The sequence below is a fragment of the Perissodus microlepis genome, chromosome 6 (assembly GCF_051167445.1).
Source record: "Perissodus microlepis isolate ML-2025 ecotype Zambia chromosome 6, ASM5116744v1, whole genome shotgun sequence".
Classification (NCBI taxonomy): domain Eukaryota; kingdom Metazoa; phylum Chordata; class Actinopteri; order Cichliformes; family Cichlidae; genus Perissodus; species Perissodus microlepis.
The window spans coordinates 27,641,034-27,655,758 of NC_140466.1; the positions used below are offsets into that span (position 1 = coordinate 27,641,034).

Genomic DNA, 14,725 nt, shown 5'->3' on the forward strand with positions numbered 1-14,725 from the left:
CGTACGTTTTCACAACTCAGGAGATGAAAAAACTGTTTTGAGACCAAGTCACGATTCAGTTTCACCTCATCTTTATCTCGTTGGCAATTTTAGTTAACATGACTTCCAGTGGAGGACTTTATATTCAGCTCACTCGGTGCAATAAGCTTCCACTGTTAAAAAAGACACGTTAACATGATAAGACTTCCAGGTAATGCTACAGGCACACTCCAAATCTAGAACTACTTGGTTTTAATCTATGATAAACCTTTTACTTACAGCATATTGTTAAACGTCTGAGAGAGAACACTGAGTGGAAACAAAGAATTACGGTGTGTGCAATTGAGATTTGGTTGGTTTTATATTGGATGACGCAACATTTTGTGTTGTTTTTTATTTGTTCGTGGGATACCTGGCTGTTCCAGGATTTGTTACAATCCAAATATAAACTAAAGATGGGAAAGACGTGGCAGACGTATAGTTCTATCAATTCCATTTAAATCTATAACAAATATCTCCTTCCTTAAGGCCTTTGATAACATCGCCTTACCTTGTGCAAACTTCACAGCTCTGCTGCCTTCTAAGCTATTTATGGAAGCAATAATCTTTACAGGAGTCATTTAGTTGTTATAGGACAGTAAAAAACAGTTCCTTAATTCGATTGGCTATAAACAGCCAAATTACCTGAGAAGCTGTAGCCGGAGAATGCCTCGTGGCCAATGAGCGGATAAGGAGAGCATCTGAGCGGCTGAGGATGGCTGTCGCTGGGGAGGGAGAGCATGCGTCCCATGCTCAGTAGGTTGCCATGGGAACACCCTTCATCCTCAACTTGCACCTGGCACATGACATCACCAACACTGTTACTCTCACTGTCATCTCTAACCTGCTAGCTTACACGCATGCAGAAATACAAGCAGGCACCTGGGCAGGTGCGTCCAGCTCTAAGTCCCCGCCCACAGACGCGGTGCTGAGCCGTCGACTGGCCTCCTCCCGCTCCCTTCTCTCCTCCCTCTCCCTCCTCTCCTCCATCTCCTCCAGCTGTGCCTCCTTGTTGCTCTCCTCCAGGTGCTTCATCAGAACGGCCACGACCACGTTGACAAGCACAAACTGAGCCGTGAGGACGAAGGTGACGAAATAAACGGGCGAGATCAAGGGCAGGTAGGTGAGGCAGTGGCGATCCTGCGGGCGACACTCGCGCAGTGTGTCCTGGATGATGAAGGAAGGGAAGAGGAGACGATAAAGGATCAAGAAGCAATAACCTGATGATAAATGAAGGGATTAGGGTGATATATTAATGCGCTCTGCTGTACTTCCTCTCATCTCCTACAGGGGGAGATGTTGCTCTGAGCCCAAAAGGACCTTGAGCCTGTCACAGAAGAGTAATACACTCTTCTGACCCTCGAATGTCATCAGCTCTTAGTCTGTCATAAAAAACAGTGATCTGCTCTCTGCTTAATGCAGAGGCTGTCTCATAACCTATGCATTGAGACACACACACACAAACATGCACTCAGTCGTCCATCCATCTTCTTAAAAAACCCCTCAGAGGAGAGGAAAGGAAGAGTAACAACCTTCATGATCCCATTCCAGTTGTCCCCGGTGGACACCCTGAAGAGCGTGAGGAAAGCCATGCCAAAGTTGTCAAAGGTAGCGTGGCGACTGAGACCCTCGCACGGGTTCTCGTCTGAGCACTCTGAAAGAGGATGAAAGGAATATTAGATCCGGTAAGTGTGGGAGACGAAGGCAAGGGGGGAGAAGAAAGAGAACTGCGCACAGATTAGATCACTGATTAGGTTGCTGATTCTAAATTGGCATTAATTAATGTATGTAACTCAGCAAAATTTATGCTTGTTTATGTAATCCACACATAAATCACCCGTCGGTCGCACCCGCTTGCACGCATGCACAGGCTCACATGCACACTCTTGCACATACATGCACGCACACACTAACCCAGTTTTCCAAAGAGCTCAACTCCCAGAGCTGCATAGATGAAGAACAGCAACATGAAGAGCAGACCCAGATTCCCCACCTAGACGGACACATTACACGCACAAACAGATATATAGAGTGTATGATACACCAAAAAATAGACATGTACAGTATACACTGAAAAAGAGAGAGAGGGAGACGCCAACAGATAGGAAGAGCCCAAAGACAGAGACCGCTGAGCCTTACTGCACTGACGTTTACTACTCCTTAAAAACTAACGGGATCCATCATGGTACCTGGAGTGGAATAACACCTCACGTTTTAGGGCTTGAGAAACAAGTGAGTTTTTGGCACCTGGACCCAACCCTGATGAGTCACAAACACGCTTGTCACCGAGTCCTGGCCTGCCTCTCGTCATGGTAGGAGGCATGGCGATGTCTAATTAGATAAAAGGTGCATCCACCGATGAAGCGAACTGGAAACAAGCGCATTGGACAGCGCTGCAAAGACGTGGGTTTGATCCCCTGCAGTGACGTGTCACTTCAAAGACACACAAATACTACACAAATGGGAAGTGGAGGATCGTGGGTATTTTCTTTATAGCTGAGATTTCCGCTGGTTTGTTTGAATATATGCAAAGACGAGCACGGCACCTGGGGTTTGTTGTTTAAAATGAACATGGTTAAGCTGCAGGTCAAAACCATCACCACACCTTATAAATGTGTACTTGCATACATGTTTCCGCTTGTTTGATGTGCACCACCGCCCCCTCCCTCACCGTTTCTCCCTTGTTTCTTGTGGGGTCCCCCGAGGAAGGTTGGTTGATCCTCCCCAAAGCCTTTCCACATTATATTCAAAGAAGGCACACGGGGAAGGCGGCAGCTCTGTGATGCTATACTTAGGCACAGGAGCGCTTTGACTTAATGGTAACATGCTCACAGATACAATGCTAATGTGCAGATCTCTAGTAGTGCGCACCATAATTATGATGTTATGCCCACGCTTGTTAGCGTGCTAATATTTGTTAATTAGAAGTACACAAGTAGAGCTGAGGCTGATGGGGATGTTTCTGAGTCATTGCTCAGGTGAATGACTGGGTTTTATACTAATTGCAGAATGTTGGCTGCTCCTTCCAAATGCTAAAATGTCCTTGGGTAAGAGAAGTTCACAGAGTCCCCAGTTGCACGAATTAATGACAGAGACATTGTTAAAGTGCTCTGAAGATCTGCTAAGGTTAAAAAGTGCTGTAAAAGTGCAGACCATATTCTACTAGTATATCAGGTAAAATCTGACACTCGCATGTTAACCATTAAAAGGTTAACTTAAGAGAGTGTTCAGCCACAGAGGAACATAAACAGTGACGCTAAACTTCACTACAATCCATCCACATCATGAAGAAATTTAAATGAAAGCTACAAACATCAGCTGTCAGCTGGAAAGCTAAATTCATTTGGCCTCATCGTGAATATTTGCTAAACATTTTATGATAATCCATTTAATAGTTGGAATATTTTAATCTGGACCAAAATGGTGAACTAATGTTGCTGCTCCCACATCTAAGACACATTTTCTTTTCTTTTTACCTTTTTACTATAAATGGTAAATGGACTTGTTCTTATAAAGTCCTTTTCTACTCTATTGGAGCACTCAAAGCACTTCATACACCTTGCCTCAATCATGTGAGAAAATTTTCCCTTGCCTTTTCTACATACATGCTTTCTGTCTAACATTCACACACAGTCATACTGTGATGGATGCATCGTAGACCAACTTGGAGTTAGCATCTTGTCCAAAGATCTTTGGTATGCAGACTGGAGCAGCCAGGGGTCAAACCACAAACCTTCCAATTAGTAGTTGACCGGATAACTTGATGTAGCAATTTAGTGATAGGCAGGTGCTAGATGTTGGATTTCAACCTTGTTTAGGCCTTTTTTTCCTTAGTAGACGCCTATTGTGGCTAACCCTTGTTTTTCTTTTCTGAACTGAGAAGTTTGTGTCATATTTCCGGCCTGTTTCCAGAACAAAATAGCTGGGTGTGTATTAGACATTACTGAGGGTTATCTCTGCCTATACAGGTTACTATGGCTACTCTAATGGTCATTTAACCCAGCGTTATTGATATATACTTGTCAAAACTCATTATTAAGAGCACAGAGGAGGTCTTCAAATGTCTTTATGGGGGAAAAAGTTAATGCATTTATGTGGCAAAAAATATGACTAGCTTTGTGGATAGGTCAAACTGGCTGAGAAGTCTTAGCTTAGCTTTTTTTTCTGTGCGTGATATTCTAATATTTTTAACTGTTTCCATTGTGTTAGCCAGTGTTTTAGACAGCCAAGGTATCAACAGCATATCTTAACTGAAAAAAGCTAAACAGGGCCATCCGTAGTTAGCACTAATTAGCAGGTATCTGTGACTGGGTTGCACCCATGGAGTCTTGCTAACCAAGCTAGCTGCTAACTTAGCACAGCAGCCTTTCATTTAAATTTCATAACTTTTGGCTTCAAAAGGAGAGTCTGCAGACCCCCGGTGGCGTCACAATGACTACATCCATCTCCCTTCTATTATCCCCAACCAGCCGCCCCTTCCTGAGACTGTCAAAAGGGAGTTTTTCCCTCCCAGTGTCGCCAAGTGCTTGCTCATAGGTGGTTGTTTGATTGGGGTTTACCTTACAATATAAAGCACATTGAGGTAGTGGTCCAGGCTGTCAGTATTAGCCTATTGTAGGGGACATAATCACAGGCTTGAAAAAAAAAATCACACAGGAAAGGAGCTCAGGAGGTAATCAGAAGGTTGGCGATGTGATTGGCGGTTGGTGGTGCAAATATGAATGGGTGTGTGAATGAAGCTTATAGTAAGAAAGTGGTTTGAGTGCTTAAATACAGTGGAAAAGTGTGATATATCTACCAGTGTATTTGCCTGGTAAAATCTGCCTGAATGCAGCTTTTGTCTGCAGAGTTTTTGTGCCTCAAAGAAAAGAAAGCTTTTCAGATTGGATCTTTGGATGTTCTGCTTTATTCGTCAGCAAGCAACAAAACAATCATCCCAAAGCGAAGCTGTTTCATAACATGCCATAAAGTCAGGATTTAACTGATGAGTTTAAGGATCAGAAGGTACCCTTTAGCTGAATCTGAGTATGTCTTCTTCTTTGTTTAGTGATTATTAGGTGTCGCTGGTATAGCACTGCTTGGGAGGAATAAGTGATAAATCATGGGAGAGGCAGTCCGTGCCAGGCCTCGTAAATTGCTAAATAAAACAAGCCATCTGCTTTTCATCAGATCTGGACACCAGGCAGGCATTTAAAAAGACATGTTTAACTGTACAAGCACAATAGATGCTTCTTACCTGAGGCAGAGCCTGCATCACCGTGTCCAACAGAGCTCTCATCCCCGTCGCCATCTTTAACAGCTTCAGCACTGAAATATCGCAACATGTCAGCTCTTATCAGCCTCACGCCGTCGTGTTTGTTTTTTTTGTGTGTTTGTCTCCCTGTGTGCTTACCTCGTGTTATCCTGAGGACCCTCATTATCCGTATAATTGTGGGGTTGATGGGCAGGGAAGCACTCAGGTCTATTTCCTCCAGTGTGATACCCATGATGGACAGCAACACAATGGCGAGGTCCAGCTGGTTCCATCTTGACACACACGGACAAAAACAATATTAGCTGCTGAGGGATGCTTTTTGAGAGCCTCCATCTCTATGCGTGACTGGGGATACCTCTCTTTGAAAAAGCGCCGAAGACCAAACGCGATGAGTTTCAGAATGGCCTCGATGACAAAAACCAGCGTGAAGACATAATTGCAGTACTTCAGTATCTCCTCGAGGTACTGCAGGACACACAGATACACACTTCTACAATACCACTGCATTGTGCTTCATTACTATGGTTTTAGGACAGGTGGAGGAAGGTGTTGCCATGGTTACCTGAGGTTGGTTGTAGTGCTCCATGCTCATGGTGAGGAGGTTTGTGAAGATGATGATGGTTATGAAGAGATCCAGGTAGTGGCTGGTGCACACGGTGTGGATGCTTCGACGTAACGGGGAGTAGTCGGCGTAATACGGCTTCTCAAGGGCCCCTGCACACACACACACACACAGATACAAACACAGACACACACACACACTGAGAGTCATTAAAATGCTTCTGAAAGAAAAATATGATATTGGCTATGAGGTCACTGGTGAAGTGTGTGCCAAGTGGCACTCTGGTGTGTGCATGCGTGTGTGTGCACAGACTAAAAGTGCCACCTCAGGAATTCAGTCCTATCCATCATGCACACACACTCTCCACGGCACCTCAAGGTGTCTTTGAGCAGAAACCCTCGCTGTCTGCTGCCAGACAGTTAACTGACTAAGAGGAGAGCACTACTAGAGATTACACTGCAGAGTGAGCGTACAGAGAGAGAGACAGAAATCTAGCAAGAGAAAGAAAATGTGTGTGTATGTAGGGGTGTTGACTATGCGTGTGTGCACACCTATGCGAAATGACCAGAACTATGTAGACACATTCCCTGACAAGGGAATATTTGATACAATTTTAAGACAATTTAATGCCTCAGCATAAAATTTTAGACAACAGCAGGCTCCAACTGATACACCTCTTTAACTGCTCGTTAACAAAACTATCCACTCAGCCAGTGACATCACAATAACTCAGGCAAGTAGACAAGGTCAAGATAACCTGCTGAAGTTTGCTTGTTAGAGCAAAGGAATGCAGAAGAGCATCTCTGAATGTGCTTGAAGCAGATGGTCTACAGGAGCAGAAGGCCTTCACAATCATCAGATCTCAGTCCAACAGAGCACCTTTGGGATGTGGTGGAACAAATATGGAGCACTGTGTGATGCTTTCATGTCAATGTGGACCAAAATCTTGCTGCGCCTTGTTGAATCGATGCAATAAAGAACTAAACCAGTTCTGGAGGCAAAAGCGGGCCCTAGCACACTGTACCTAATAAACTGGCCAGTGAATGTATAATAGGTCCATGTACTAAGCTCCATAAAGAAATAGCTCCATTAGTTTGGTTGGAGCACTTTTGACTGGCTGACGCAGTGACGCTGGGTTTACTGCCAGCATCAGCGCCAACATTTTCTTTCAGTTCTCCAGCAGGCATGTTTCCCTTGTTGTTTAAAGCAGGATCATTTTTTTTGTACCTTTTCCCTCTGCACCCGTTTCTTCTGCTTCAGACTCCAAAGGAGAAGTGACATAAACAAACTAAAACTAGATTTGCTTTGAAAAGTGAGGAAAAGAAAAGAATGAGGAATAATAATAAGTCAAGCTTACTCGTCAACACATGCTGGCTTTTATGAAATTTAATGCTGAGAAGTAAAATGCTCTAACACCGACAGACCTGATGAGATAGTAGAGCAGAGAAAAGAGACACTCATAAACCACAAATGACATGTCCTACTTTCAGCGCACTCTGACGCACCAGTTCGAATGGAAGCTGATCGTTCCGGACACTGGGAATAATGTGCTCGTGTACAGGCGTCGGCAGACCTGGGCTCAGAATGCTTTATGAATAGCTCCTCCAAAAGAAAACATAATCGTGCCTTAAAGCTGGAAAATAATGGATATTGCTCATCGAGCACATGAAAAATGTTCAACTCTTTTTGGGTTGTTCTCTGTTCTCTCTCTTTGTGTGTGTGTGTGTGTGTGTGTGTGAGGACTTGTCTTTGTTGGCATCTGCTGGTCGCTAGGCTAGGGATGTATGAACATTTTTCAAAGGAAAAGGAGATGGAAGCTAACGGGCGCAGGCGAGGCCAGAGGAGATGCAGGAAGAGTTATTTCCCGTTGCCGTAGCAGCAGATGAGTCAGGACATGAGAAAGCCACTGCCTCATCTACGAGCTCGGAGGATGAAGGAGAGGACTGTTAAGCTAGAGCATTTCTGTCGCAAGGCACACTGTGTGAAAGCCTTACCTTACACCTCCACGTGTGATTAAAGCCGTGTTAACCATCTTACAAATGACTAATTCTGAGGCACGCTGGGCGAGCTAGCCGGCACTCACTGTGATCTTAGTGCGGAACATGGGCCGAGCGCAGAAAGGGAGCGGGATGACCTTACTTTTCCCTTTGTAGAAATCAACTGATACATCTTCCAGCCATAATTAGTTTCCCCTGAAGCGTATTTATGAATCATCTGCATTTGCATTTGCAGTCGATTTGGCCACTGAAACTGTCCCACAGTGAGAGGGAGTGAAAGAGAACTTAAAAGAGGAACAGCAGCATAGAGAGATGAGGTCACAAAGACAGATGCGATCACATGGAGAGAGCCCAGGACCCAATGATTAACTGTAATAAACAGCAAAAGAACGCTGATTGATCTATATGTGCCGCTGAACATCGACTATCGACCTGCAGCTGACATCCTGTAGTGATCCTATGTTGTGTAATTATCAGCCCATATGGAATAATGAGTATCGATGATTATTTAGCCCCTATGGGAGGAAATAGTGCACTCATGTTCTGCTTCTGTTTTTTGGAAGAGAGGGAGCAGGATGGTTGCACAGTGATTAGCACTACTGCCTCACAGCAAGAAGGCCCTGAGTTTAACTCCATCACCCGACCTTCCTGTGTGGAGTTGCATGCTCTCTTTGTGTCTGCGTGGGTTTTCTCCAGGTACTCCTCTCACAATTTGTGATTCTAAATTGCCCGCAAATGTGAATGCAAATGGTTGTCTGTCTCTCTGTGTTAGGCCTGCGATAGACCAAAAAAAGACATTTTACTAGATTTAGGGTGGTATATGGTGATGGGATCATTTTCATGGCCAAGGGAGTAAAGAGCAGAGGAGGCAACTCTAGCAGGCAGAATGGAAAATGGTGCAACTATCAGGGGAGACTCTATAGACTTCTGGGTAGGGTGAAGCCACCAGTGGTTCAAGATCTTTACAATACCTCTTAAAGGAAGTGAAGTGAATGCAACGTGTGTGTCCCCTTTCTTGAATCACGACTGCATGGTTTTTTTTCAGGTGGTTTAGGAATCACATGTTAAGCAGTTACAGGTGTAACGTTTGGATGTCCACTTAAAGCACTGTGCAGATTTTGAGCCGGCCCTCCTGCCATTTTTTAAAGTGGTCCTGAGTAACAGTTCTCCCGGCTTTGTGAAGGTCTTTCAAAGTTTTTTCTTTGGACATTGGCTGCTTTTTCACCCATTTTCAGTCCAGTCCTTGTACCTGACCATTTTCATTTGTTAAGCCGCTGAACACTGACGTGTGAATCATTCAAGCATAAACGGACATCCAGCTCAAGGGATGAACCGATGTTGCGTCTACACATAGCAGACAACTTAGAGCCCATTTCAAATTGTATCTTTAAGGCCTTTACACACCGGACGTGTAAAATTTGTGCGAATATTTTGTGATTTAAAACTATTTTTCGGACTCACCTATTCTTAATAGAGCCATTCACATTGACCACAATAAATGCCAAGTCTGCCAATAAAAGTTTAAACTGTCCCACTGACATCCTGAAATATGCACAGAAGCAGACGCGATAGAATTTCAACTCCTGGGTCAAAACATGAAATTCTTCCTCCTGCTGCCTTCTCGTGAGAGTTGCAAGAAACCCAGAATCTCAGTTTTTTCCTTTTCTTGTTTGGAAACATCAGGACCAGCTGGTCATAGGTTGACATATTTTTCACAAAATCACAGTGATTTCAGTCTATATATATGTTACGTGACAAGTTAGCGTCCAAAAAACTGAGAATTTCATGCAGAATTTCGTAAAGGCTTTTAGCAAAAACACAAAAAAACACAAAAAAATTGTTATTATTAAAAGCATAAAATAGTATTTTTGCACCAACAAGGTGATTCCCAAAGACCTATTAGCCTTAAATGTGGTTTATCTTGCCATGCTATGCAGTTTTCTGTGTAGTCCTCACAACATTTAAGGAAACAGAACAAGTGGAAGGCAAAGAAAGAACATTATCAGTCATGGATCGGCCTCAACATTACTGAAGCACTGTGGGATCATCCTGACAGAGAACAGAACAACAGGCAGAAACATCCAAAGAACAGCTTTGAATGTCCTTCAAGAAGCCTGGAGAACTATTCCTGGAGACCACTTAAATAAATTACAATAACACTTGTCTATGAGAGCTCAGACAGTGTTGAAGAATAAAGTCAATACCAAATATTGGCATTCGGGGTTGTCAGAATTGTACAAATTCTGTTTCTGTCTTCTATACTGTATTTCCATTTATATCTCCACATTTCAATTAATGGCTGCACCTATTTCCCATTTTTCTAGCCAAATATGAAGCAATGAGAGGTGACTCAAGACTTTTGCACAGTACTTTACTCTGATGTCCCTCCACCCACTTTCCCGAAACACTTCCTCACTTCTCCTCCTCTTCTCGAGTCGCTTCTGTCGTTTCTCCTCCCTCAGCCGCGCCTCTTCCTCCTCCTGCTGCTGACGACACTTGTGAAAGTTTTCCACCACCACGCCCACAAACATGTTGAGCACAAAGAAGCTGACAATGAGCAGGAATGAGATGAAAAACAGCAGCATCCAAGGATTGTGGTTTCTCACTGGCTGCAGAGAGAAACAGAGAGAAAAAAAGCGAAGAAGAAAGGACAGGAGGTAGCACAGAGACACAAAAGGTAAAAAAAAAAAACAAGAACAGAAGGACAAAAGAGTGATGAAAGAAGGTGAGGAGGGGTGTAGAGGAAGAAAAGGAGAGAGCACAAACAAGAAGACAATGTAAGTACTGAGTCAGCACTAAAACTGCCAGCTCTGTCAGCTCACATCTATTCATCCATCTGCCTTTTTTTTCTTTTCTCTGCACAGCTACACCTCAATCCTGAGATATTTCCCCTTTCACACTCAAACAAACAAGATCAAGTGTTCCTAAGAATGACACAAAAAAGAAGGAAATCACAGGGAAATATTCACTCGCTGAATGAGTCGTTCATCTCCCTGATTTTCACTTTTTAATCCACCACACACCCGCTCCCCCCTCCCCCCTCCCCCCCCGCTGTGTGCGAGACTGCCTCTCCTCACCTGCTGGTCCACACCCACGGCATCCAGGCCGTCGTACATGATGCTGACCCAGCCGTCCTTACACGACAGCACAAAGAGCGACATCAGCGCCTGGCGGGATGATAGGCACATAATTCAGCTTTGCTGCTACGATTACCAGCCTGTAAGAGCAGATGTCTGTCCAAGAGTGTGACAAACCTGTCCCAGATTGTCGAAGTTGTATTTCCGCCGTAGCCAGCGGTAACCAGCCTGCAGACACTCAGTTTTATTGGTGATGTTACTTACATTGATCCCGTCGCAGTAGAAGAATTTCCCTTTAAACAGCTGCGCAAGTGTGAGCACAGAGAAAAAAACATTAGAGACGACTGTAACCTCAAGGCAGTGTAAACAAACCTTCACACAACAGAGCAGAGGCTGTTATATTGCTGTACAGTAAACAGTCTGCAAGAGCCTGCAGACTCCTGTGCAGAATCACTCCAGCATGGGTGTTCTCATTAGAAGATAACCCACTGATAGCGTGCTTTTCGTCAAATATAAGCCTACGTGTTAATTAGCTTCAGCGTTCATTAGGTATTATATCCTTGCAAGGATTAAATCTGAATATTTGTATTTGCAAAAAGAGAAACATAAGCCATGAAAATGAACTGACTGGCTTTGAGTGGAGTTTTTAAAAACGGTACTGTACATTCATTCCCTGACTTTGACATTTTAAGATGTGGTGAGAGCCTTTAAACCTTAAAGGAAGTTTCATTAATAGATTCTTTTGTTTTAAAGTATTTCTGAAGGACTTCAACGCGTGAAGAAGTAAATGTGTCTGGAGACTATCCAGCCTGTTTTAAATGTGCACTTGAGCCTGGCTCCTATTAGTGCAAAGATGTTTTACCTCACATTTAATCCCTGAGATATCGTTATATAAGAAAAATAAGCTTAAAATAAGCAATTTCAACAGCACATCTCTAGTAGGCTCTAGTAAATGAAAGAAATTTTTGGGCTTAAAGTGTAAGAAATAAATGTGTAAAATTAATTACAAAGTTTTGGTAACTCTTAGACCAGACTGCCCTGAAATTATAAAGCAGAAAGTTTATGTTAATGCACAGAAAATTCCCTTTTTTCCCTCTTTTTTTTTTTTTACTGTGGACCCATTATAAGAAAAATGAAATTTGTATAGTACATAAAGAAAAAACAGGAACTTTTCTGCAATTTAATTGTTTATATATTACTTCTTTACTTTGGTGTAGCATGAATGGCCATGGTGGAGGTCTACTTCAGTAGCCAATGGTGTAAAACTAAATAATACAGCTAAAAATTCTAAATTTATGACCTCCCTCACATTTTCCAAAGCCGTCCATTGGGGCCAGATTGGAGTCTTTGCTAGGCCAATTCTGGCCCACAGGCCTTATGTTTGACACCCCTTTACAGCAGAAGAAAAGTATATAATTACAATCTGGTACAAAAAGCAATTTTTGGCCTCTGTTTCTCTGATAGTTTCTCCCTTCGTAACAACTCTAAGTTTATAAGTCAACCACCTGGATAATTGAGTTAAGGGCACGGCTACTTTGATTGACAGGTGTCCCAACACAGGCAGGCGTAGCCAATCATCGCTGCCAGGCCTCAGCGCCACTAATTGGAGTCACTGAACTGAACCTCTCCACTGTGTTTGCGGTGTTGGTGTCTCCTGGAGCATTTTAATGGAAATATCTGACAAATAAAATGTCTCCCTGTATAGCACACATTGTCCAAGAAGTTTGTGCTTCAGTTTTGGAGAGCGAACTTTGAGGGTTTTATTAGTCTGTTAGCTTAGCATTCATTAGCAGTTTGTATACGCAGCTTTGAACAAATCTTGCTAGCACTAGTTGATACCTGGAGCCCCCCTGCACCTCATTATGATATGTTCAATTGTGAAACCAACCCCCCACCCCCCCAAAAAACATGGCGGCAGCCTGAATGCTAAATGCTAAAGTCCAAATACTTTAGCATTTAGCTTGACATCACAGTGGCTACGACCTAGCTTGCAGATAAAGATGAAAATTAAGTGTTAATTCATGTTTCAGACTGTAAAAAAAAGGTGAAATGCTGATCAGTAATTCTTTTGTGTCCAAACCTAAACAAACTGCAAGAAAAAAAAAAAAACACCTCCCCTTTCAGACTTTCACTGTCCTTTACATTAGAAACACACTAATATGTCATTTGAGGGATGCTGATCCAAGCTGGTTTTCTAAGGTAAGAGCAATCAAGCTACTATTTAAAAGTAGTAACAAATTAAACTTTATTTGCGCTTTTTTTCCTTTCTTATACTGTATCCTGTTATTTGGCTTCAGAGCTTATTAACAGTCCTAACCCTGAGGTCTGAAACCAAAGCAACATGATATTCTTTTTGATCTTTTATATCAAGCAAAGTGTGTTATTTATAGTTTATTAGCTCATTCTGAATATTAAGTTATTTTAATAAATAATAAGCTGTATTTATGAATTTTATTAGTAATATTAAAATCCAGGTGAAAATCCGATTTAAAAACCACATTCTCAGCACATTCCCCCTGTTGAACTATTGTTGTTGTTTTTTTTAATTACTTCCAGGGACTGGTGCATAATCAGCAGCTCATTTGCATTTCCTCCCAATTTTTCTCTTCACTTTTTATTACCTGAAGCTTTCTCTGAGCTCATTTACTTTAAACCACAGTGATCTGTGTCTTCTTGCAGCAGAAAACACAACGAGCTTTTAATGTTCGGTCATATCAAATCGAGTGAAAATGAGTTTGACGTGTTTTGTATTTTGCTGTCTCGGGGGAAAAATGATGGAGCTTATCTTTAACTGACAGAGGACGAACGGGGAACGCATGAACATTTACCTGGACTCCCAGAATTCCAAACACGATGAAAAAAGCACAGCAGATCAAAACAATATTCCCAATTGGTCTGAGAGATGTGATCAGAGTTTCAACCACCAGTTTCAGACCTGGAGCACGACTTATCACCCTGCAGCAAGCACACACACAGGTTAGACAGTCCTTAATATAATATCAGCAGAGTAAACACAGATGATAATCTCCTTGATTTGCACCTGAGTGGTCGAAGTGTGCGGAGCAGGCGAAGGACCCGGAGGATGCCTAAGATCCGATTACCACCTGCTGAAGCAATGGACACCAGGATGTCCACAAGTGACACAAACACCAGGAGCCCATCCAAGACATTCCAGCTGCTCTGCAGGTACACACCCTCTCCAAAGTACAGGCCCATAGCTACCACCTGCATGCAGACGTGCACAGATCCAACAAAATTACTGAAATAATTAAATAAGCTGAGGTGTAAAATGAGAATGAAAGCCATTCTGATCAACACCAGCAACGAAAATTGCCTCTTTAGAATCAAGAAAATTACTTTGGAGTGGAGTGCTTATTCAGAAAATGTTCACTGTTATGGTTACCTTGATCATCATTTCGCCCACAAAGATCACAGTGAAGATGTAATTGGACACACTGAGAAACATCCGCTCCTGTTGCACACACACAGACACACACACACAGGCGTGAGAGCATGCACAGATTAACAGCAGGAAGCGCATTCGTCAATTTAAAGGCTTTGTAGCCTTAGCTTTGATTCTGGAGCACAAAGTGTTGCATAACGAGCTGAAAAAAAAATGCACAGCAATCGTTGTAGAAACATAATAAAAGCATACTGGGAACAACACGTGTTGTTATAGAGACTCTTACATCAGCTACAAGCACATGAGCTCTTGTAGTAAACAGCCCCTCTTTGTGTGCGTGGTCATGCAAAAGACGTATGCTGCTTCTGTATTTGTGAGCCGTGAGTCGCGTCTTGAGCTGTTTAAGGTTTAGAT

At 42.8% G+C, this 14,725-nt stretch overlaps 1 protein-coding gene across 1 annotated transcript in view; it reads right to left on the reverse strand.

The window, feature by feature from the left end:
• The window catches only part of LOC146385824 (voltage-dependent T-type calcium channel subunit alpha-1H-like), a 60,600-nt gene that overhangs the window by 4,254 nt on the left and 41,621 nt on the right, over positions 1-14,725 (reverse strand). Inside the window, exons 20-33 of the mRNA XM_084931797.1 lie at positions 14,312-14,380; positions 13,949-14,133; positions 13,737-13,863; positions 11,086-11,211; positions 10,909-10,998; positions 10,248-10,440; positions 5,835-5,986; positions 5,628-5,737; positions 5,411-5,544; positions 5,255-5,325; positions 1,933-2,011; positions 1,551-1,672; positions 901-1,185; positions 664-814 (exon numbers count right to left, since the gene is read on the reverse strand). Coding sequence (XP_084787923.1) covers positions 664-814; positions 901-1,185; positions 1,551-1,672; positions 1,933-2,011; positions 5,255-5,325; positions 5,411-5,544; positions 5,628-5,737; positions 5,835-5,986; positions 10,248-10,440; positions 10,909-10,998; positions 11,086-11,211; positions 13,737-13,863; positions 13,949-14,133; positions 14,312-14,380 — 1,894 coding nt within the window. The remainder of the gene's footprint in view (positions 1-663; positions 815-900; positions 1,186-1,550; positions 1,673-1,932; positions 2,012-5,254; positions 5,326-5,410; positions 5,545-5,627; positions 5,738-5,834; positions 5,987-10,247; positions 10,441-10,908; positions 10,999-11,085; positions 11,212-13,736; positions 13,864-13,948; positions 14,134-14,311; positions 14,381-14,725) is intronic.